This window comes from Alosa pseudoharengus, unplaced genomic scaffold, assembly GCF_046254945.1.
Source record: "Alosa pseudoharengus isolate Yale_2024_CS ecotype anadromous, Long Island Sound unplaced genomic scaffold, YU_APseudo_1.1 YU_APseudo_1.1_scf_10, whole genome shotgun sequence".
NCBI lineage: Eukaryota > Metazoa > Chordata > Actinopteri > Clupeiformes > Clupeidae > Alosa > Alosa pseudoharengus.
The window spans coordinates 13,257,136-13,280,597 of record NW_027468565.1 but is presented as its reverse complement, the minus strand read 5'-3'; the positions used below and the strand labels follow the sequence as shown (position 1 = coordinate 13,280,597).

At 47.8% G+C, this 23,462-nt stretch overlaps 1 protein-coding gene across 2 annotated transcripts in view; it reads left to right on the top strand.

The window, feature by feature from the left end:
- Window positions 1-22,765, top strand: part of peak1 (pseudopodium-enriched atypical kinase 1) — a 94,747-nt gene extending 71,982 nt beyond the window's left edge. For both annotated transcript variants that reach the window (XM_076264272.1, XM_076264263.1), the window contains exons 4-7: window positions 1,052-4,527; window positions 10,905-11,125; window positions 17,502-18,310; window positions 20,931-22,765. In XM_076264272.1, the coding sequence (XP_076120387.1) occupies window positions 1,187-4,527; window positions 10,905-11,125; window positions 17,502-18,310; window positions 20,931-22,289 (5,730 nt within the window). In that variant the 5' untranslated portion in view covers window positions 1,052-1,186 and the 3' untranslated portion in view covers window positions 22,290-22,765. The remainder of the gene's footprint in view (window positions 1-1,051; window positions 4,528-10,904; window positions 11,126-17,501; window positions 18,311-20,930) is intronic.
- Window positions 22,766-23,462: the final 697 nt, after the last annotated feature.

Genomic DNA, 23,462 nt, shown 5'->3' with positions numbered 1-23,462 from the left:
TGTGCTAAGATGAGTCTTCTGAGTTCTATGACAGTTTGGTATGCAAACTCATTTGTTTTTCAACAGTAAAATTGGACCTAATGTACTGCATATTCTTATGTTGCCCTGCCTCATTTACTGGACTGAGTGGCCGAGTTCTATTAGATCTACATCTCAGTTTTCAGAAGTGTAATGAGTTCATTACTCTTCTGATGAGATCTAATCATCAAATTGCAGTTCTCATCATTTTCTACTTATATTTATACATAAGAATATGCAGTACATTATATTATATAATGTACTGCATATTCTTATGTTGCCCTGCCTCATTTACTGGACCGAGTGGCCGAGTTCTATTAGATCTACATCTCAGTTTTCAGAAGTGTAATGAGTTCATTACTCTTCTGATGAGATCTAATCATCAAATTGCAGTTCTCATCATTGTCTACTTATATTTATACATTAATAGTTGCTAAATGTGTGCTTCCGTGTTTTTTGCAGAGGCATCAGCACTCTCCGTTTCAGTTCAGCTTGTCCCACTGATTACTACCTGCAACTGAACTGAGTTGCAGTCCAAAAATAGAGCTGCGAATATCTGGCTGATCCTGTGTGTTTGTCACCCCCCCGGCCTTCCACTCTCACACATGCTCATGATGAGGCAGCCTTCTGCCACCCAGTGGAGAATGGCCCCAGCCTCATCAGTCAGCCCAGCTCAGTGACACTGCGCCACCCCTTGGAAAGCAGCAGCTACTGCAGAGATTTAGTGCAAATTCATTTGCAATGAAAGCGTACTTCAATTACATATTTGGTTGTGGTGATTTTAAAGGTCATCAGAATAATATCAAAATAAAATAAATAATATGTTGTCTCCGTGACTTTAAGCTATGTCACATATCATGTTGCTAAAGATGCTTTTGAACTGAATCAACAGAGATTGTGTTTTACTGATATGTTTATGTTGCATTATTTGTTGTATTATTTAATGTGACATTTAATACTGTAACCATTTAATCAATGCTACCACTAAATGGATGATTTAAAATGTCCCTTTTTCTTCTCTTTTTTGTCCTAGGTTAGGAGTTTTCACACCTTGAAGACTTGCCCTGTGTCTGCAGCAGTGTAGTAGAAGAGTCCATTCTCCCACCTCTGGGCCCATGGAGGGCTTTCCAGTCCACTGAGCCTCAGGCGCCACACCAGGACAAGAACCATGTCCGCCTGCAACACCTTTACAGAGCACGTATGGAAACCGGGTGAGTGCAAGAACTGCTTTAAACCCAAGAGTCTGCACCGCCTCAGCGAGGGTGCCCCCAGGAAGGGTCCCCCTGAACGAGCCCAGACTCAGCAGAGCCACACTCCAACTGGAGCCACCAGGCCCAACGCCAACCTTGCCAACAGCTCCCAACGGAGCGGTGGCACAGCACGCTCAGCTCAGTTCCGGCCACCTGTTGCCAAGAAGCCCACGATTGCTGTGAAGCCCACAATGATGCTACCCTGCTCCTCTACAGGCCTGGACTCTGAGGGAAACCAGCGGTCTGGTGATGGCCCAGGCACTGGCAAAAGCTCAGCATTCACCGTGTGGAACCGTAATGGACTAAATCACCAAAGGCCTGGTGGACCAAACAACAATGAAGGCGAAAACGGTGGCGATGAAATTGAAGGCTATGGTCCTTGCAGCCCCAGAACTCCCAGTGGCAACAACAACAACAATGGACTCACAGATGTGTTGAAGGAGATTGCTGGTCTGGGCTCTGGACCCAGCAGCAGTTCAAAAGACGACTTCCTAGGCAGGATCAGCAGCTCATACAGGCGCTCTCTGGAGAGGGGACTGCCAGCTGCTGGGTGCCTCGCAATGGGAAGCAGCAGTGGCCAAGCCAAACGGGTATCTCTCAGTGACAGTGCAGAGATCATAAGCACTGAAGGTGGACGCTTTTGCTATCCAGAGTTCTCAAGCGAGGGGGAGGATGATGATGATGAGGAAGATGAGGATGATGATGACAGTGATGGTGATGATGAGCATGAGAGCTGGGATGAAAGTGACGAGGAGCTGCTAGCCATGGAGATCCGAATGAGAGGTCAACCGCGTTTTGCAAACTTCCGTGCTGCAACCTTGTCTCCAGTGCCCTTTGCTGCAGGAAAGAAATGGAACACTGTGCCACTCCGAAATCGCTCCCTGCAGCGCATATGTGCTGTGGACTACGATGACAGTTATGATGAAATCCTTAATGGTTATCCCTCTATGGACTCAAATGGGGGGCCTGGCCTCCTCCCCTATGGACAAAATGACTTGCAAGGCAGTGGGTTTTTGTCAAACTCCGAGTCCACCACCTCCCCAGAATCCTCATCCTCTATGCCTGATTCACGTACATCATCCAGCACTAGCAGTGTCCCTTTTGGTGTTCGCAACGGCCTACACTCGCCTGCCCCCCGAGAGGCCCTTACTCGTTCAGCTCCAGCAGAAAGAGAGCCTCAGCACAGAGCCTTGAGTTCACCAAAAGCCAATGAGACCCACAAAGCTGTTCTTGCCATTCGACTGGAGGACCAAGAAGCAATCCAGCGGGAAGGTGGTGCTCTTCCTCAGGCTCACCCTGGCCAGCCCATTACGATTAGCTTTAGTCCCACAGAGGAACAAGCTAAACCTTACAGAGTAGTGAACCTTGAAAAGCCTCCCATTTGTAAACCTTACACTGTGGTAGATGTGTCTGCATCTATGGCAAGCACAGAAGGCTATGCCCCAGAAAGCACTCCCAAACCCAAGGGATTATCAACTCCCTTGAGCCCACCACCTTACCCCGGCTCCCCAATTAGTTTGTCACTGTCAGCAGGTTCCCCAATGTCCCCAGTATCACCACTTTCCCCAGCGACACCAGACACTCCAACAACCCCAGTTTCACCATCAACGGCAAACTCCTCTGCTCCTCTCAGCACTTCTCGCAAGAAACCTGGAAACATCCGCTACCAAGAGGTGTGGACCTCCAGCACCAGCCCTCGACAAAAGATCCCCAGGGTCGAGCTGGTCTCTGGAGGAGCTCCTGGGCCCTCTGTACCTCCTAGACACTGCACCCACAAATCTGCGCCCACCTCACCTATTGCAGGCCTATCTTCATCCCGCACAGTGCCAGTGAAGTCCCCAAATCTGTCAGAGATCAAGTTCAACAGTTACAACAATGCAGGAATGCCCCCATTTCCCATCATCATCCGTGATGAGCCAACTTATGCCCGCAGCTCAAAAAATGCTGTAAAGGTTCCCATTGTTATCAACCCCAGTGCTTATGACAACTTGGCTGTGTACAAGAGCTTCCTGGGTCTCAGTGGTGAACTGCCACAGCCCAAACCTGGTGCTGGAGGCAGGGTCACAAGTCACACCTACGAGGAAATTGGTTCATCTGAGAGCATCCAAGCCTCCCCTGATGAGAAGTCTCCCAATAGCAAGCCCACAGGAGACAAGCTCACTGCAGGGGATGTAACAGGTGGCTTAGGAACATCTCCAAAATCCCTGGACTTGAACTGCAGAACCACTAGCGAACACAACACCACGCCAGCCACCACTCCTGTATCTCTCATCCCTCCCACTAGCGCCTCCTCTCCTCTGCCTGGTAGTCTGCCCCCAAACAGCCCCAGCTGTGCCACACCAGGGCGGAGTCGTAAGCCCAGTGGGGAGGCGTGCAAAGACAGCAACACTGACACTATGTCATCATCTGGCACCAGCACAGGGCAGCGGGAGAAAGCGAGCACTGTGCTGTCCCAGATAGTGGCTTCGATACAGCCACCCCAGTCCCCTCCAGAGTCCCCGTCTGCTCAGAGCAAAACTTGCAGTGCTGAGGAGCTCTATGCCCTCCCACCTGACGCCACTAGGGACACGCTCAGCAGACCCAAGTCACTTTTCTCCTCTACAGACGGATGCCTGTCAAAACCCAGGAAGGAGACTCCAGCCAAACACTTGCCAAAGTCCCAGAGTGCATCTGCCGCTGTGGCCCCAACAAGTCCTAAGGCAGAGGCAAATCCCCCTTTCCCTCCACCCAGGTCCACCTCCTCTCCATACCATGCCACCAACCTTCTCCAGAGGCACTTCAGCAACTGGACAAAGCCCTCTGCAGGGTCCTCTCGTCCCAGTGATGGAGAGATAAGTCCAGGGGTTGGAGAGGGCAGACGTCCATCATCTGAAAGTGCCAAGCCCAAACGCTGGATATCCTTTAAGAGCTTCTTCCGCCGGCGGAAGGACGAAGATGAGCAGAAAGAGAAGGCGGAGCGCGAGAAGGATAAAGGCAAACTGGTGGGCCTCGATGGAACTGTAATCACCATGCTACCTCCGCCTCCCACGCAACGCCACCACTGGTTTGCTGAAGCCAAAGGGGATGACCCCAACCAGAAACCCACAATAATATTTACATACAAACCAGACAGCAGTGCCACTGGTGATGGAGAGGGAGAATTACGTGTTGAAGAATGCAGGGAGACTGCTTCAGGAGAGGCCACTGTCATAAGGCCCTTGTCCCCTGGACAACCAGCTCCAAAGAGCAGAGCAAGTCTCCTTATCAGCAAAGTTATGAGGTAATTAGTCTCTCTCTCTCTCTCTCTCTTTCTTCTGTTATAGGCTCTAAAATTCCATTACCCTTACAGTATTTTTCACTACCCTCACTGCTCTCTGAGGTAACCTTTTAAGTACATTTAATGCGCTGTCATTACTGTGTAGAGCTACCTTAATATTTAATTGATGCAGGGTAATCCAAGATCAGAAAATTGAATGTGCTGTGCTTATATTCTCTTCTGTGAAGTACAGCAGCCTTTCAATATTTGCCCCTGGCTTTGTCTAATTAATTGCATAGTGCAACCATCCATCATTTTCAGTTAATTATATGTGCTCCAGCAGGAGTACTATGCTCAATCTGGAAAATGTAACAACTCCTGTTTCTTAAGGACAGAGTGGCGCTGATTAATTAGCCAAATGCGATATGCCCCTCAGTGAACTGTTTAAAATACAAACTTTGATCACAAGTGAATCCTCATTTTGAGAAGTTCAATCAACACACTGTAATCACTAGAGCTCTTTATGAAAAGCTATGGAGGATGTGCCTGGACCTTATACCAAGCTTCCAAGCCTGAAGGCTCGTCTCTGAGAGCACTGCTGAGTAGCTGAAGGCTTTTTTGTGTCTTTCCACCATGCCTGAGTTCCTCTTGACCCTGTCAGGGGGGCCATACTTCAGTGAGCAGCCTGGTTAACCACTCGCCCCTGTCCATCACATAATAAGACCCATAAATCAAGATGGCAGATGGCAGCAAGGGTCACTGGTAATGATCAGCCCGCTGCCTTGTCACATCCCCACAAGGGTCTCGAGAGGTTGAGCTAACTGGTGCTTAAAGGACCTCATATTTGTCTGTGTCAAATGTAAATACAGTCCATCCTGTTGGTAATTAGGGATAGTGAAACCCTGCGAGAGATGTCTTATTTATGAGCTGGGAAGCAAAATGAGCTTCAGACTGGCCCAACTGGCTCTTCAGAAGCTGTGCAAGTCCCTGTGCCTGGTGGTACCTGCCCCCTCTCATGCTCTCAATAACAGTCAGGTGCTAGTGGCCTCATTCATTTCACTCAGCTCAGCATGGGTAATTGATTGCACAATAGCAGTGAAATTACTGAAGTTCTCCCAAACACATTCAAAATGGAATGCATGCTTTTTTTTCTTGCTTTGCGACTATTCTGCCTTCACATGTTTAGTAGCCTACCATGAATTACTGTACCCTGTGATGCAAGAGTGAATTGTAATTGGGCATGTTTTTATGACACACAGTCACACACCATCCTGTCACAGACCTCTGTAAATGCAATTGCACTTGTAAGTGGTTATTGTTATTATTTCTCACAGTAGAGTAAAAAAAAAACAGGTTTCGAGAGTCATGTCTTGGCGCTGTATTTACACTTCACATGATTGATACACATTTACTGTACATGATGTTCTGATCATTCACAAGTATGTGCCTCCACACAGTCTGAACTTCAGCCTGAAATTATATGACTTGGTCTTACTTTCTTCTATACTCTATTGTGAAGTTTTTTTTATTTTTTATAACTGTATGTTTGGTTAGAGGGCAAGCCTATGATTCACACTCTGTCAGACCATTGAAATTGTTTTGCTCCACCAAATCATAAATTACAAAACCAACTTGTCATGCCAACAGGATCTTTGCCCTGTTGACATTCTGTAATGTGACCTGCATTTGTAGATGGATAGACAACCCTGCAATCTCCCCCACCTACATAAGCCACTTCCTGTGGTGTCGCAAGCACTTCCTGTGTGCTCTGCGGTACGGGAGCTCTGCAGTATGTTCACCATACAACCTTTGATCCCTAGAGTGATAAAATCATACTCATTAAATGAATAGTGTTTGGGAAAGCCCCAAATGTCCTTCCCCATTTTTGCTCTTAGCTGTCAGAGGACGTTTATTCATCGTCAGACTCTCATCTCCAGTAGCACAACAGAAGCGTTTCGATGGGCAAACCAGGTTGACAGGAAAGTGTCTAGTTTTCTTTGGTGGAGAGGAGGGGTTAAGCCGCCTTTAGCTTGTGAACGAGCCAAGTGATTGGTTATGGGCGTGCTCATTGACACCACGCCAAATAGCACCTCAGACAGGTGAGTGCTGTGGAGAGTAAAGGCTGAGTGAGTTAAAGAGAGCCAGCCTAACGCAAAAAGGGAAAGCTCCCACTCATTGAGGCAGCCAGGGATTCCTCACCCTCGAAGAATGTGCCTGCTCTAGGACTGCTTCTCTCAACCCGCTACTCTCAAAACTTGCTCTCATGGGGAACTGTGTAAGCCAGTACAAAGGGTAAGCTCCGCTTTACACCTTTCATCTGTCCTGTTGACTTAGCGAGGAGTGTCTCACTGTGTGTGTGTGTGTGTGTGTACTGTATGTGCGCACATGCTTGTGTGTTCTATATTGTTTGTGGGCACATACGTTTAGGTATGCACACAAGGCAATAACATTGCAATAAGTACAAGGCACGTTCAGACTGTTTGAACAAGTCCTAACACCGAAAGCTGTCATGTTGTGCTCGCAGTGGGCTCAGGTATTTGTTGGGGAGGTGTTGGTTTTTCATCCAGTGTCTGGAGCTTACATTTGTTGAAGTTGTGCAGTTGAGATTTTTTGTGTACCAGTGTGAGCATACTGTAGCAAGAACTTGGATGTGGAAGTTGTGCTTGTTTTTTTTCTGGTTGGAAGCATAGACAAGTAGATCAAATGGATGGAATGGCCCCCACCCCCATATTTTCCAGCATTCTCCAACTTTCTGCAAGTTCAACAGGTTCTAAATTATTTGTTAAAAATCACCAGTGGAACCATCCTAACAATGCAGCCTGTTGATCTGATTAAATACTATACTGTGACAGTGAAGAACTTTTTGTGTTTTGCGTTGTTTTTGTTTTGTTTTTCTCTGGCTGTTTTTGTGAACATCACCAACCCATTTGGCTTTTTGTGAGGTCTACTGAAAACTATGTTAGGTTTTGGCTATTTTTTTCTCATGTAGTTGTTGATTCCCTCGGCTATGGTTATTATACTTGCCATGATCTCTCACTGTATATATGGTTATTATACTCACCATGATCTCTCACTGTATTTGTCTTTAATGCTCTTGTCTTTCTCTCTAGCCAAGGATATTTTGTTACTCAAAACCCCACTTCCTCTCTCTCACTCTCCACCAAAATGTAGACAATCACACATGTTTTCTGCTGCGGGCACGCTTACATTTAAATGTAATTGGTTGCTTTGTCAGGAAGTGTCCAAAGGGCTCTCAGAAAACGTCTTCCTTTGCTGCAGAAGCTTAGAGATGATTGATTGATTTTGACACTGAACAGTTTCAGCCAACTGCATGTGAAACAAATAGTCATAGTTGGGTAAATGTTTGTGAGGTCCAAACGTCAGACGTAAAAGTTGGTTTTATTTAGGAGGACAAGGTGTTGTTACTGATGTAAAAAGTTATTTTTGTCATATCGTGATTTGCCATCTGGGGCAGACATGGGGGTTAGGGCTTTGGGCTTGTAACCGAAGGGTTGTCGGTTGATCCCCGACCCAGTAGTAAAATGTGGGCAGGGGAAGTGGTTGAGCACTGCTCTCCCATGCCCACATCCACGGCTGAAGTGCCCTTGAGCAAAGCACCTAACCCCTCACTGCTCCCCAAGTGCCGCTGTAGCAGGCAGCTCACTGCTCAGGGTTAGTGTGTGCTTCACCTCACTGTGTGTTCACTGTGTGCTGTGTGTGTTTCACTAATTCACGGATTGGGATAAATGAGTACCGGTAGTTGTGATAAGGTTGGTCAGTTGTGACATGCTGTATGGAGAACATTACTCGGCCTATGTCACGTGGCCTGTTTTATATCTCAGCAGGTCCTCCTACAGCACCTGTAGGATTACCAAAGATTCTGCATTTGCACCGATCAGGTCCAGTAAGAATGTGGCCAAACCAGGCCGTCTTCTCGCACCACCTCGTTTGGGGTCATGTGAAGATGCTGGCCTGCTGACCTGATCATACCCTTTATGGGAACAATTTGCTTCTACCATGTGTCATACCTGTGTAGCTTGCTCCTATTTAAGTCACCATAATTGCAGGAGAGTACTTTCCCCTAGGGCCACATTGATTGATGGCCCTCAATAGTTTGGACGGGGGAAATTCTCTAGCTGCAGCTGTGCAGCAATGTGTTTCTCTAATAGAATTATCTGCATCTGCGATCTGGATACATAATTTAAGCCCTCCATAAATAATAGTTGCAGAACGCACACAGCAAGAATCTTTTGATTCATGTCTAAATCATTGAATGAACCAGTGGGTGACTGCATTATGAACAAAGCACAGCAGTCAATCTGAAGACATCAGAGGGCCTCAGGTCCAGGTACCATTCATTATCCATTAGATTCTCATCCCGTCAGAGAGCTCTGTATATTAACTGAGATTCTCAGTTAATATACAGTCACTAACGAAAGTATTGCCACCCTTTTAGAAATGTTGTTTTTTAAGCAAAATACACACACTTTTGGACTTTGTTTGAGAGAACAAACAAACTAGGACCATTTCAATAGCTCACACAACTGAAACAACAATTGATTTCCCCAAATCCAACACAAAATATCACCAAAATGCTGCAGGAAGTGAATACTGTTAAACTGACACGATCAAAAGTCTTGGCACCCTTCACAAAAAGTGTCTTTTGCACTGATAAAAGCACACTTTTCATTGTCAAAATCCAGTGCTAAAATTATGGGTAGTCAGACGTCAGCTGTGGGAACATTCCTGAGAAATATCAGTCCATTTCTAATGGACAATAGACTCAAGTTTAGTCACTTTACTGTACATTTCTATTGGTTTCTATGGACAGTATGATGTTTTCTCCAAGGATTTCCAAATATTTGAATGACTCTACCCTACCCCTTTAGGCCTAAAGTATCACCTTGAATTTCCCCTGGCCCTGGGGATCAATAAAGTATCTATCTATCTACCTACCTAGTTATTGCCATGCATCAGTTTAGACAGGGTGCACATCACAGTGTATGCTTTATTCTTCCTCATCCGAACATACTGCTGTTTTATAAGCATGAACAAAACAGAATACTGAACCAAAACCATATAAATGAGTGACAATAGGTTTGGCAGTTAGTTCTACAATTTTGGTTCAGTATTCTGTTTTGTTCATTAGAAATGGACTGATATTTCTCAGAAGTGCTATCACAGCTGACGATTGACTACCCATAACCTTAGCACTGGATTTTGACAATGAAAAGTGTGCTTTTATCAGTGCAAAAGACACTTTTTGTGAAGGGTGCCAAGTCTTTTGGCCGTGTCAGTTTGACAGTATTCACTTCCTGCAGCATTTTGGTGATATTTTGTGTTGTTTTCTCAAACAAACTCCAAAAGTGTGTGTATTTTGCTTAAAAACCAACATTTCTAAAGGGGTGCCAATACTTTTCAGTGACTGTAAAGGTGATGTGCATTTATTTGTCTTGTTCAGTGATTGTCTGTGTGGGACATGTTTTTGTGGGAAATTACACACAAATGGTTCATTTTGTGGTTTTCATCCCATATACCCTTTTTACACACCCACACACACCGACACACTTTCCTACTGGCATCTTATAAAACAGGTGCTAATAACACTTTGGTGTCTGGCACATCTCCACAAAACTTACTTCATAGACAGCAGAGAAAGACGTGTTAATTCTTCCTCACACTCATAATCAGCTTGCTTCTCCGCATCTGGTAGCCTAGTCTAAACTGCTGAATGTTTCACTAAGAGGCAGTCCAAAAGCTTGGAGAGCATATAGTGCAATCATTAGCTAAGTGCACACTTGAACCTGTTCAATATAGGCACTAAAATAAGGTACTACATTGCTTAAATGTTCTTTTACGTTTTTCAGTGTTAAGCGTTTTCTGTTTTTCAGTGTTAAGCATCGAGGATTTTTTTTTTTTAAGTGTAAGTATAAGTATATACTCTTTTGATCCCGTGAGGGAAATTTGGTTTCTGCATTTATCCCAATCTGTGAATTAGTGAAACACACTCAGCACACAGTGAACACACAGTGAGGTGAAGCACACACTAATCCCGGCGCAGTGAGCTGCCTGCAACAACAGCGGCGCTCGGGGAGCAGTCAGGTGTTAATGTAGGTGCCTTGCTCAAGGGCACTTCAGCCGTGCCTACTGGTCGGGGTTCGAACCGGCAACCCTCCGGTTACAAGTCCGAAGCGCTAACCAGTAGGCCACGGCTGCCCCTTTTGCATTGGTTTTATTGAGCTGAGGAACCAGGAAGTCCAATTTAGTTCCGAGTTTGTCATCATAGATGATGGCCTACTTTGCTTGTCCTGCTAACCGTCCCAACTCATTTCCCTTTCCTCTGCATTTTCTCCTTCTCTCTCTCTCTCTCTCCCCACCATCTCCCCCCTCCCCCCTTACAGCCAAGCGCAGATGGAGTCGGCCGAAAGCGAAATGCCCACCGCTGCCTCCCTGCCGGCCAAGCTAGAGTTGTCGTCGGTGGCTGAGGCCTGCGCCTCGAGCGCCAGGCCCATCCTTGCATCAGCCAGCGAGGGCAGTGCCAGCCTCGGGGAGCAGGAGGAGGAAGGCAGTCACTCGTACTCGCCCGCCTCCAGCTCTTGCAGCGCCACCTACAGCAATCTGGGTAAGAGCACACACTGGGAGCGCTGGTCTCCCACTCACTGTCTCCATGGTCTGCCAGGATTTTCCAACTGGCGTAAAGAATTTAGCCACAAAGGGAGGGATATGGAAGTAAAAGCTGGACTTGTTGTTTGTTACTGTCTCTCTGCCTTTGCTCCACCCTGTCTCAGTAGATAGTATTATTCGAATGTGCATCAGTAGTTTTTGTAGTCGTCGTGACAGTTGTAAAACTCCTGCACATTCTCATCAAAACTTGAGTGTTCCTCTTCAGAAACTGTCAGGGGTTGGGTTACCATGGCTACAAGAAAAATCACAATGCTGTTGTGCACTCCCTGGCCTGCACCTGCTATTAGAGAAACCAGTGTGCCTCTGTACTGTTGGTTTGCACCCGTACAGTCCATGTTATTGCTGTCATTTGCTTACTCGTGTAGTTTTCAATAGAGAATGAATATAATTTCATGATTGTTGTTGTGAATCCAGTCAAAGTGATCAGTGCTTGTCATTACCAAGTTAAGTAAAAACTTGGCAGTCCAATTTAAGCAATGTAAGTGATATTCTTCTTGAGTCACCAATATCATCCCAGACTCAGATGTGAGTTCAAATGAAATGATCTGCACCTGACTCACTAAAGTTACTGTGAAAGCAGAGGCATTATTCATGAGAGGAAAGAGACACTAGATAGAAAGAGCATGACTAATTGACTGCCCTGCCCTCTCCTATCCTTCTGTGCCAAAAGTGTACATTGACATTTTAGCCTCACACAGACCCACTGCCCACTGAGATCACTGAAATCAATATAACAGCTTGGCTGGCAAGTGATTAAGATTATAGTCATACATTGCAATTGCGCGCCACATTCCTTGCTGTGTGACTGAGTGTGAAGCTGCCTGGTTTTTAGGACAAACATGACCGCCTCTAACCCAGTTACATGCTGTTCCATAACTGACATATTTTGGGAGAGGGTTGGCATTGGCAACTCTCCCCATACCTCCCTAATGATGTCCCACGTTTCCACATACTAATGAAACTTGCATAGTCTTTACAATGGAAATAGAAATCAGGAGCTTTCAGTCTGAAACTCTAGTATGCTAGTTATCTTGCAAAGAACTCTTGAGGCAGTTTCCCCCTCCCCATCAGACAGCTAATTGTGGTAAAAATGATATGTAAGGAAGTGAATGTGTCAATTTGGAAATGTGAGATGTATTTTTTACACTGAAAAGTGTAACTCTCATGCATACTGTATTAGTACACCTTAGCGATGCTGTTTTATCTGACAGAAAAGAATATGTGAAATTTATTTTTCCTCACTTATGTGTCAGGATGCATTATGCTCACCATTTTTGGGCTCAGCTCTTTGACAGGTGAAAATGTAAGAGAATGTATCCCTGAAATAGGGTGGCATAGGAGGCATATCCTGTACTTATTATTTTGTATTGTTTATTTTGCCCTTGCCACTCAAAATACAATATAGGCCTTCCATCATTCCATCATGTATGTGGATCTCTGGCTGCACTTCACTGTGTTATTTTGCGCAGAAGGATGACGTTTCTGAAGTTTAAAATGTATGAGACGACAGCACAGGCAGTACAAGTTGTAGTTCTAGTTGTGTAGACTACCACCCTTATCATCCACCCCACCTCCTCTCTCTCTCTCTTCCTCTTTTTCTCTCTCACTCTCTTCCCTCGCTGTGTCCTCTGACCCGTATGATTGCGGTCATTATGCATTGTTCTCCATCTGACCTCTCTCTGTTCAGCTCTCTGTGCTCAAGCCGTTTGCCGCTGCCTCAGCTATGTGCGGAGGAAGTTGAGTTTCCCTGTGACTAACGGCCCAGCCAGAGCCTGGGCAGGGGAGGCTGCCTGGCAATGACAGGGCTCTGATGCATCCTGCAGGCCCTGGGAAGCTTCTGGAAAAGGGCTTTTCTCATTGCTCCCTAATGACATGTGTGTTAAGCCCCTTGGTGGGCCTTTTGTGAGCAGCCAGGAGTGTGTGCGCGTGTGTGTGTGTGTGTGTGCCCTGCTGTGTGAGCCATGTGTGGCACTTTGATCTTCTTAATGGGGTGACCATTTGTGAGCTTTTGTGTGTCTATAGGTTTTTGTGTGCGGGTGTGAAAAAACAGCTCCTCCACTGATTTCTGGAGGTTAATGAAAGAACTATTAGCAACATTAGAAAGAACTAGTCACCATCAGGGTTGCATGCAGAGTGTCACGATTTCTGCAAAAGCCTGTCCTCTGCTACTGTGTCACACAAAGCACATGCACTTTCGCCTGACTTACTACAACTCACTATTACAGACAGCACAGTGGAAAACGTATTGAATGCTCTGATAGAGATTTTATTGTTTGGCGCTACAAACAACAATATCCTTCATAAAAGCGAAAAATGAACTGTATTGATTTTCTTTATCTGTCGCTCTGCTGCCATCACACACACACACACACACACACACACACACACACACACACACACACACACACACACACACACACACACACACACACACACACACACACACTAGCACCCCTCCCCTTTGTGAAGTGTCAGTGGAGAGGAGGGAGCATGGCTGGCTACCTTTCCCTCTCTCCCTCCCACTCCCTCCCTCCCTCTCTCTCCCTCTCTCTCTCACTCTCTCTCTCTCTCACTCTGTGTCGGTCTTTGAGAGTGTGGAGACTGTCTCCTGCCTGGTGGCGAGTGGTGCAGCAGGAAATCTTAAAACAGCTCGCTGAGCACGCTTAGCAGCAAGGATGCTGCTCATGCTTCCGCCGCCACCGACACTTCTCTGAACTTTGTAGCATTTAGTGGGGAGGCACAGAGCAACAGAGGTAGGGTTTTTTCTCTCTATCTCTCTCTCTCTCTCTCTCTCTCTCTCTCTCTCTCTCTCTCTCTGTCTCACTCTCGCATGTTATCTGTAGATTCGCCTTGCTTGTTCTTCTCTCTGCTCTGCGCTGCGCTGTCTGCGTTGGCACTTGGCAGTGCTGTACTCAGGTCAGTGGAGTGTGCTATCAGGCTTGCCATATGTTAATCCTGCGCACGGTGAGCTGTGATAGGAGATCAGTGAGCAGGGAGGAGAGGTGAGTGTAAAGCTGACTTTTGCTGGCTGTCCTGTTGCTAATCTACACCTGTGAGAATCGGGGTGGGGTGGGGTGGGGTGGGGTGGGGGGGATCAAAGGAATGGTGATCTGTCATGCTTTATCATGTAGCTGTCTTGTTTTCTTTTTTCCCCCTCTGCTCTGCTTTCAAAGTGCCACAAGGAGTTTTGTAGTGCTGGAATCCTAAGCCTTTGAGAGGGTGACATGGGTTTCTGATGGGTAGTTTTAACAGCAACGTTAAAGACGTTTATGTGGAGGAGAAGGCTGGCTTTTACTTTGTCAGTGTTGTATGATTGGAATTGTGTTTCTGTTACCTTTTATGATGAGAGGGGAATTTAGTAAGCTTGCTGACCATCGAAGGGAGATTGAAGGGATTCAGTCAAGAGATTGTCCCATGTGACTCTGACCTTACACTTTCTCTCATTGGCCCTTTAGTTGGCACAGCACCGGTGCTGAAGATCCAATAAGATTACTGCCAACAGATCAACACACACACACACACACAAACACACACACACACACACACACACACACACAGAGAGAGAGGGGGGGAGAGAGAGGGAGAAAAAAAACAAGGAAGTCATCAACAGGAGGTGATTGTTAAAACAGTGTCAGTCCTCACAATATTTAATTTTCACATTGTGAAGTGGCAAAAATTAGCTTGATGATGTTCTCTCCTTTTTTTTTTTCTCGGGCATAGAAATGTGTAATTCTGTTGTGTGTGGGAATAGAGCACTTGGAACCCCTCATTGACTTGGATGCCCCAGGCCAACCCTGTTTGGCATTTATGACGCCCCTTTAGAAATGGAACTCTTCTTATGACCTCAGGGCTATCCTGATCCACCAGAAGAGAGGCTAAAACTCTTTTGCATAGTGAATATTAATCAGACTCTTCTGGTTTGGTATGGGTGGGTTGTTATTAGCAGTGTCAAGCATGTTAAGGTCCCAAGAGACAGCATTGGGACCCAAATTAAGTGTAAGAGTGTGACACGTGTGTGTGTGTGTGTGTACCTGTGTGTACCTGTGTGTGTGTGGTGTATATCGAGGCTGGGGTAGACTCACCAAGAAGTCGCAATCCTGGCTCACGTTCCAGTATGTATGAAAAGGTGCCAGGAAATAGCAATCTATTTGGGTCAGTGAAGGGAACACCTGAACAGCCACATGTGCAAAGAAGACTTGTTTAGATAGAAAGAAGATAAACTCTTTGTAAGCTTTATTTAACCAGGGAAGGAATTAAGAACAGCTTGTTATTGGCAATGGAGGCCTCGTCACCCAACCGTGTAGGATCATTAAAATATGATTGGAAGTTAAAACAAAACAGTACAAGGTCTCATCAACACCGTTTTTGCCATGTCATTGTTCATTGTGTTTTAATGGTGCCAGGTGCCATATTCCACTCATGGTTGGTTTCTGATTAATATGTAGCTCAGCCAGTGATCAATCAATAATTAATGGTATTTTTAAGTGAGGCACTGCCCCAGGATTTGATTTGTATGCATTCTTTACACATGGGGATCGGTATTTGTCTACGCCTATGGTGAGGTCAAAACTTGGATCCTTAATTTAGTGAATAGAAAGCTGTTTGATTGTGTAAGACTTGGAAGGGTAAGGAGAATAAATACTTTGGGCTCTGGATTTTACTTATACAGATTTTAATTATACAACTTTTTATTATACATCTTCTCAACACACTCAGCATTACGAAAATGGAAGGCCACCTCTTCTGGCATTCATTACGAGATCTGTCGTTTCCATGATGAAAAATAACATCATGGCCCTAAGAGTCTTAGAGGCAGGAGCCCATCTGGAGAGGAGTAGAGATTACACTGTCTTTGGAGGGCTGATGGTGGCTTAAGTGGACAATGTTAAGTGCTATCAGGTCGTGAAACAGGATTCTTCATATCTAACTTACAATCTTATGTAGCTGGCCCTTTTGATATTTTTTTCTATCTTATTTCAAAGACGTTTTAGTAGAAGACACTGAGTGCCTTGGAATATCTGTACATGTTTATTTTTTCACATTATTTAAACCCATATCTTATGCACAAGCTGTCCTGGAAGTTCTCAGACTTCTATTGTCATTATTCTTTCTATTTTCTTCCTCTTGACTATTGTTTTTCCTCTCTCTAACATGGAACAGACTTTTGTGATTTTTAGCTTGGTCGTCAAAATTAGGGCAGAATTAACTAAAGCTGTCAGGCAAAATCACCCTTTGCTTGCCTCTTTAAGCCTCACTGGTGTTGGCCAGAAATGAGATTTGAGTTTTTATCTCACCCTCACACGGGCGGTTGGACAGCCCTCTCTCCAGCTGTCCCTCTGGAGGTCCTGACTCCTCCCCAGGAGACCTTACCCTGGGATTTGTCTGGTTCATCCCTCCAGAGACCGGCCATAGATGGGCACCACAAGGGCCATCTGGGCCTACTGTTTTACCCGGGGAGCTGTGATGTGGTTTGTCAATAGTGAAGTTAAGTTAAAGTAAACAGTTAAAGTAGGATTAAGCTGACGCTTTTATCCAAAGCAGCAGGAACTCAGAGCATTCAAGTATCACACCTGGGCCCACCTTTTCTCAGGCGTCGACGCTGTCGCTGCTTATTAGGCACATTCGGACACAACAGTTCTAAGAACACAGTTCTACTACTGTAACTACTAGCTGGAGAGGCTACCCCTAGAACTACACAGTTCCTAGGGCTTTTTTTCTGTTTGCATTCACATACACTAGGAACTCTGAGATGACTTAACACACATTAGAAGCCCAATTATTACATGAACAATTAATTAAAGAAACAGATAGCATTGCTATTTAGTTACTAGCTACTGAAGTGTATTGACAATCTAGAGGCTCATGGTATCAGGAAACATTTAAAAAGAAAGAATCAACATTGTTAATAACATTTATTCTCATCTGTTCAGAAAGCATTAGTTTTCATGACAGTGTCTGTAGCCTTCTCATGCAGTTTGTATGTTATGCAAATTAGAACAGAAGTTGAATTATTTTTACAGAGATTTTTTTTTAAATGTGGCTTCTGCTGTCTTGGCATACACATTAGTCATGGTTCCTATGCACAGGGAAAAGACCGTACCCCTAAGTAGGAGCTCAAATAGTTACAGTATAGGAACTGCAGTCAGAGGAACTTTTTAATCCCCAGTTCCATGCTGTCTGAATGTGCAAAAAAAAGGGTTCTTGGAACTGTATGTTCTAGGAACTGCAAAAAGTTCCTACAGTGCGAAAGGGCCTATTGTCATTGTGTTTCAGTTTGATGTAAGAGTGACTTTGTGTTGTCTTTGATCCTACAGGTCAGTCCAGAGCCAACATGATCCCTCTGAAGCACCCCAGGAACGTCAAGACCTCGGACGACACTCTCGCCTCAGTCGACCCGGATGCCCCTGAGTCAGCGGTCAAGGACACGCCGCCTCCCCTCCCCAAGAAGGGCACCGGTGGGCGCACCTCCGCGCCTGATGCCCACCTCACCAGGGAGGTGATGCCACTGCGGCCGCGTGCCGAGGCCAAACCTGGCGGCACCAACCTGAGTGTGGCCAACCCGCTCTACGACCTGGACTCCACCTGGGAGACGGCCAGCCAGAGCTCCTCACTCAGCTCGGAGGCGCGCGGTGCGCTGGACCACGAGTCAGGCGACTCGCTGGAGCGGCCCACCATCGTGGGCAAGGGCCGGCCCGCCAACAGCCTCTCGTGCCTGGCCACTGGCGCCGCCACCGCCAACAGCGCCACGGCCGGCCGCGAGTGGCGGGGCTGCCGCAGCGCCGAGTCCCTGGCAGGCCGAGCCCGCACCACGGGCCGGGTGCCTGCCAGCGGAGCCGGGGCGGCAGCCAGCGCCAAGCCTCAGAGGCAGGCTCTCTACAAGGGCATGGACAGCTGGGAGGAGGTGGTGGGCCGCATCCGCGGCCTGCACACGGACACGCTGCGCAAGCTGGCCGGCAAGTGCGAAGACCGCTTCATGGCCGGCCAGAAGGACCACGTGCGTTTCGGCACAGACAGCTGGTCCCACTTCAGGCTGACCACGGGCAAGCCCTGCTGCGAGGCCGGAGATGCCGTCTACTACACGGCCTCCTACGCCAAAGACCCGCTCGTCAACTATGCCATCAAGGTGAGAGCCAACAAACGTCCTCTGAATGTCCTCTCTCTCTCTCTCTCTTCTTTTCTTCCTCCTTCTCAATCTCTTTCGTTACCTCTGTAAGCGTCAGCTGGAGATCTCAGGGGACACACTAAAAAAGCTTTACTTTTCATCACTTTCATACCTCTTCGCACTACTGAAAAAAAGTGATATATTTTCTAGGTCACAAGCCTCGCAAATAGTGCATGTTCAGATCGAAACACAAAGTGTCACAGCACAAAGGTGCAGTGAGAAGTCAAAGGAACACTGTCTTGATGAGATGATGCGTTTCTTCACTCTGCATTGAGACATTATGAAGTGAAATATGTTTTTTGGTTGTTGTTGTTAATTACTGTTTTTTTATTTAGCTGTTTGATGGAATATTGTCTTTGCTGATGACACTATTTCATATCTCTGGCTGTTTTGATCTAGTCACTGTCTCAGTAGGAGGCATCGTTATAGTTGAGTGTTTGTTTGTTTGTTTGTGTTGACTGACAGCTCGGAGAGCTTCATTAGTATGCCTCTAAGTGGGAGGGAGAGGAGAGATGGAGCAGAGGCATGTTACCAGATGACTGAGGGAGTGAAGTAGAGAGTGCATTATTTACACATGGTGAAAACCTCGCTCTTCAAAACGACTGCTCTATTAAAGACGGGCTCAGGAGAGATGCTTGTTTTCTCTCTCTTATAAATAAACAACAATTCTAACTCCTCTCTCTCCCTCCCTCTCCCTCTCTCTCTCTCTCTCTCTCTCTCTCTCTCTCTCTGACTCGTTCGCTCATTTTCTCAGTTTATCTCTCTCTCTCTCAGAGCCCCAATTAGAGGAGAGAGAACTCTCCTCAGCTTCTTTTTTCTTCCCTCCGCCGTTCTGAAATGGTGTGACATTTTTTTTCATCAACTTCTCCTGTAAGCGACAGGGTGCTTCTTTTCACAAGGTCTGCGAGTTTTCACAGTCTCTCATTACACGTTCCCCCCTCCTCCCCATTACACCTCTCAACTCGGGCCTAGACTGGCTGCTGCCGGCTGCACTAGACGCACAGCTGGACGGCACGGGAGCAGCCGAGCAGGCGTTCGCACTGGGTGCCTCTGGTCATCTCCTGCCTCCCTCCAAAGGCTCATTATCTTCAAAATATGGAGGCCTTTATAATTGAATAACCTCATGTCAAAGAATGTTTTTGTTAAATGTTAAGTGATTAAAAAATAACAAGAGTGCATAGCTGTGAGGGATGTGTTATGTTGGGTGGACATCATCGGACATCGGAATTCAAAAGGTCATGCAGTGCGGAGCAGCAGAGCCACTGTGTGAGTGAGCTCGGTATTCTCTGTGATCTGAATGGTATCCTCCCTCTGCAGGGCCTTACCCCAATTTCTCCCTGTCAGGGAGTGGGAGTGAAGGATTCCCTTTGGTGTTTTAGTGAGGGGATAGAGCCAGAGGAACGACAGAGGGAGAGCGAGGGAGAGAGAGAGAGAGAGAGCAGAGGCCCGGAGATAAGGTGGCTGCCCGACCGCTTTGATCAGGAGTGAAGGGGGGGGGGGGGGGGGGGGGTGTTGTGGGCAGAATGAAAGGGGAGCATGGGGGCTGTGTGCCGGTGCTGGAGAGTGGGGGCGGCCGGGGAAACCTGTCAGCCTGAGTTAGAGCGCTGCCGGGCCGGAGCCAGTCAATCCTGCTGCTGGAGCCGCTCCATCCCACACCACCATCCTCCACCGCAGCCATCCTCTCTCTCTCTCTCTCTCTCTCTCTCTCTCTCTCTCTCTCTCTCTCTCTCTCTCTCTCTCTCTCTGCGTTATTTGTGAGATCAATAGCGTAAACGCTAATGCGCACTGCATCATCTGACAGAATGAGAGAGGAGGAGAGATGAAAAAGCATTATTCCCCCGTCATTACCATCTCGTTGGAGGCCATCTCTCATCCCGGAGGTCTCTCTGGCTGCCCATCGCCGCTGGAGCCTCTCTGTGTGTGTGTGTGTGTGTGCGTTTGCGTGTGCGTGTGTGTTTAAACGGACACTGTTACATAGTTGATATTGATGTAAATGTTGACGTACACAATTTCTCTGCTCTGTATTGAGGCATGTAATGAAGTGAAATATTTTGGAGGGTTTTCCTGCTTTTACTCCGTTCATTTGCGTGATCAACCACTAAGACTGGTGTCTCATTTTCCCACCCACTGAAGTGTATTGGGGCGTGGGAGATCTAACACACCAAATAACTCACTTACACTGTGTTTGTGTGAGCATCTGAAGCACCATTAGCAAACTCACAGGCTTCCATCTTGCAAATCACCTGTGTCACCCACACAGTGACTGCACTCTTAATTACTGTATGCAAAGACTCCAGCTTATTCCCATGTCTAAGTGCCATCTGTATACAAACTAATCTCACGTGATATCAAAGCGTTTGGAGGGGAGAAGCATGGAGCATATAAACTGTTGAAAAAATAAACAAACATGGCCTGCTTTTATGTCTTCTCCCAATGTCCCCACAGTAGTAACTGCCTGGTGAATTTAGTGAAAAGGAAATACATGCTGTTTTTCATAGCGAGCAGGTTCCTACCCACGAGTGTAGTTAACTCCTATGAGTGTGAATGTTGAGCTCACTGCCTCTTCCTCTCTTCCCTTTAGATCTGCAGGAGTAAAGTGAAGGAGACCCAGCAGCAGTTTTTCCACAGCCTGGCGGTGAGACAGAGCCTGCCGCTCCACTTCAACATCCAGCAGGACTGCGGCCATTTTGTGGCCGATGTGCCCTCCCGCCTGCTGCCCTGGGAGGAAGAGGAGGAAGGTGAGAGTGAAGAAGAAGAAGAAGAAGAAGAGGAGGAAGAGGAGGGGGGGAAAGAGAAGGAGTCGCACAAAAAGGAGAACGGCCCAGAGAGGGAGAAGAGGAAAGAGGTCGCGGAGAAGCGGTCGAGCAAAGAGGCGTCTGAGGCGTCTGACACGGCGGCACACAACGGGCAGGAGGGCGAGGCCGTCGCCGCTACCGCCGGGCCATCTGGGAAACTGCGCAGCCGAGTGGTGGTGATCACGCGCGAGGTGCCCTTCCAGACGGTGGCGGACTTTGTGCGGGAGGGCCGCGAGCGGCACACCCACAGCCCGGACCTGTACGAGCGGCAGGTGTGCCTGCTGCTGCTGCAGCTGTGCTCGGGCCTGGAGCACATGAAGCCCTTCCACGTGACGCACTGCGACCTGCGCCTGGAGAACCTGCTGCTGGTGCACTGCCAGCCGGGCAACCCCTGGAACCTGGACGTGCCCAACGGCGAGCCCAACAACAACAACAACGCCTTCGGCGCGGGCACGGGCGCCAACGCGGGCCAGGGGGCCCTGGCCAACGCCTGCCCGGCGCGCCTCATCATCAGCAACTTCGCCCAGGCCAAGCAGAAGGGCGCCGCGCTGGCCCAGCACCAGGCGGCAGCGGCGGCGGCCGACGCCCTCCGCGACCACTCGCGCCTGGCGCCGGAGATCGTCACGGCCACGCAGTACCGCAAGTGCGACGAGTTCCAGACGGGCATCCTCATCTACGAGATGCTCCACCGCGCCAACCCCTTCGAGGAGTCGCCCGAGCTGAAGGAGCGCGAGTACTCCACTGCCGACCTGCCGCCGCTGCCCGTGCGCTCGCTCTACTCGCAGGGTCTCCAGCACCTGGCCGCGCTGCTGCTCAACGCCAACCCGTCGGAGCGCATCCAGATGGCGGAGGCGCGCGCCTGCCTGCAGTGCCTGCTGTGGGGGCCGCGCGAGGACCTGTTCCAGGCGCTCAGCGCCTCGCCGGGCCCCGGCCATCGGCAGGCCACGCTGCAGAACTGGCTGGACCTCAAGCGGACGCTGATGATGATCAAGTTCGCCGAGCGCTCGCTGGACACGGTGTGCGGCGTCAGCCTGGAGGACTGGCTCTGCTGCCAGTACCTGGCCTTCTCCACGCCGGACTCGCTCGGCCGCGTCGTCCGCATCCTGCAGCACCAGCAGCAGGCCCTGCAGGCGCTGCACGTCTGAGCCCCCTGTCTCTGGCGCGCCTCCGGACCGCCTTTGGGCTGCTGCCTAGCGCTTAGCACTAGTCACCGTGCCGACGCCCCTCCCAGGGAGGGGGGCACGGCTGCAGGCCTGCTGTCTCCTCCCCCTCAACGTGCTCCTCTGTCCCACACGGCTACAACCAGACTCTGCCGCTTGGAGAACTGGACGAGTCCATCAGCTTTGTTTGTGGCTGATTATTACTATGCGCTGTACTTGTACCACATGCATTTTAACTACATGTTATGGTTGTGCTTTGGATTTTGTTGTTTATTTGTTGTTGTTTTTCCTGGTATCCAGTCAGACTTGGTTCTGAGGATTTGAAAGGGTTTGATGACCAGTACTGACCAGTTTTGAGAAACAGACTGACAAACTCATAAAAAAGAAACATGGCAAAGCATATAAGAACTTTCTTAACAGACACAAGCATTTCTTTGATAGAAGTGCCGCAAGAGTGGAGGGGGGAAAAAAGAGAATTTCATATCATTGCTAAATAATCCATGTACCTTTTGATATAACTGTAGTCCATACTGTGTTTTGTGAGGGAAGTAGCTGCTTCAGTACATCTACCAGTGTGTTTGTTCAGAACAACCTCAGTCAGAATAAATAGCTCGCAAGCAACTGGAAAAGACATACCATCAAGTCCAGAAAGACAACAGAGGAAGGGAGATGAAGGAGAGAGATCAAGTTGACCGAACAGAATTAGAAGGCATTGAATGTCTTAGGAACAGCAAAAGTGGCCGGCATATCAGGTACTTGTGAATGAGCTGGTCTGGTATCAGTACTTAATTCACCTGGGATTTTTGGCTGCAATCAAACCACTCATCGCTCACCAACCGATTCACGAATCAGGAGGCTGCCCGCTGTCCACCCAAAAGCGTTCGACCAGTGGAGAGGTGTTTGTGTTTTTCAAACCGCGTGCTGATGTGTGAGTTACGCTCGTTTGGGGAAAGTCCCACGTACATGATTGACAGGGAGCCATTGCTGAGGACAAAGTATGTGCTGGTGAAACGCCGATCCAGATTGGGCCAAGCTGTTCTGACAGGACTGTCCCTCTGACCCATCCCCTCACCCCCCCCCCTAAACCCCCCCACCCACCCCCCTCGCCCTCTTCTGTCCACAGAGGACTCTTCACAGGCTGCCCACAGGACGAGCTGT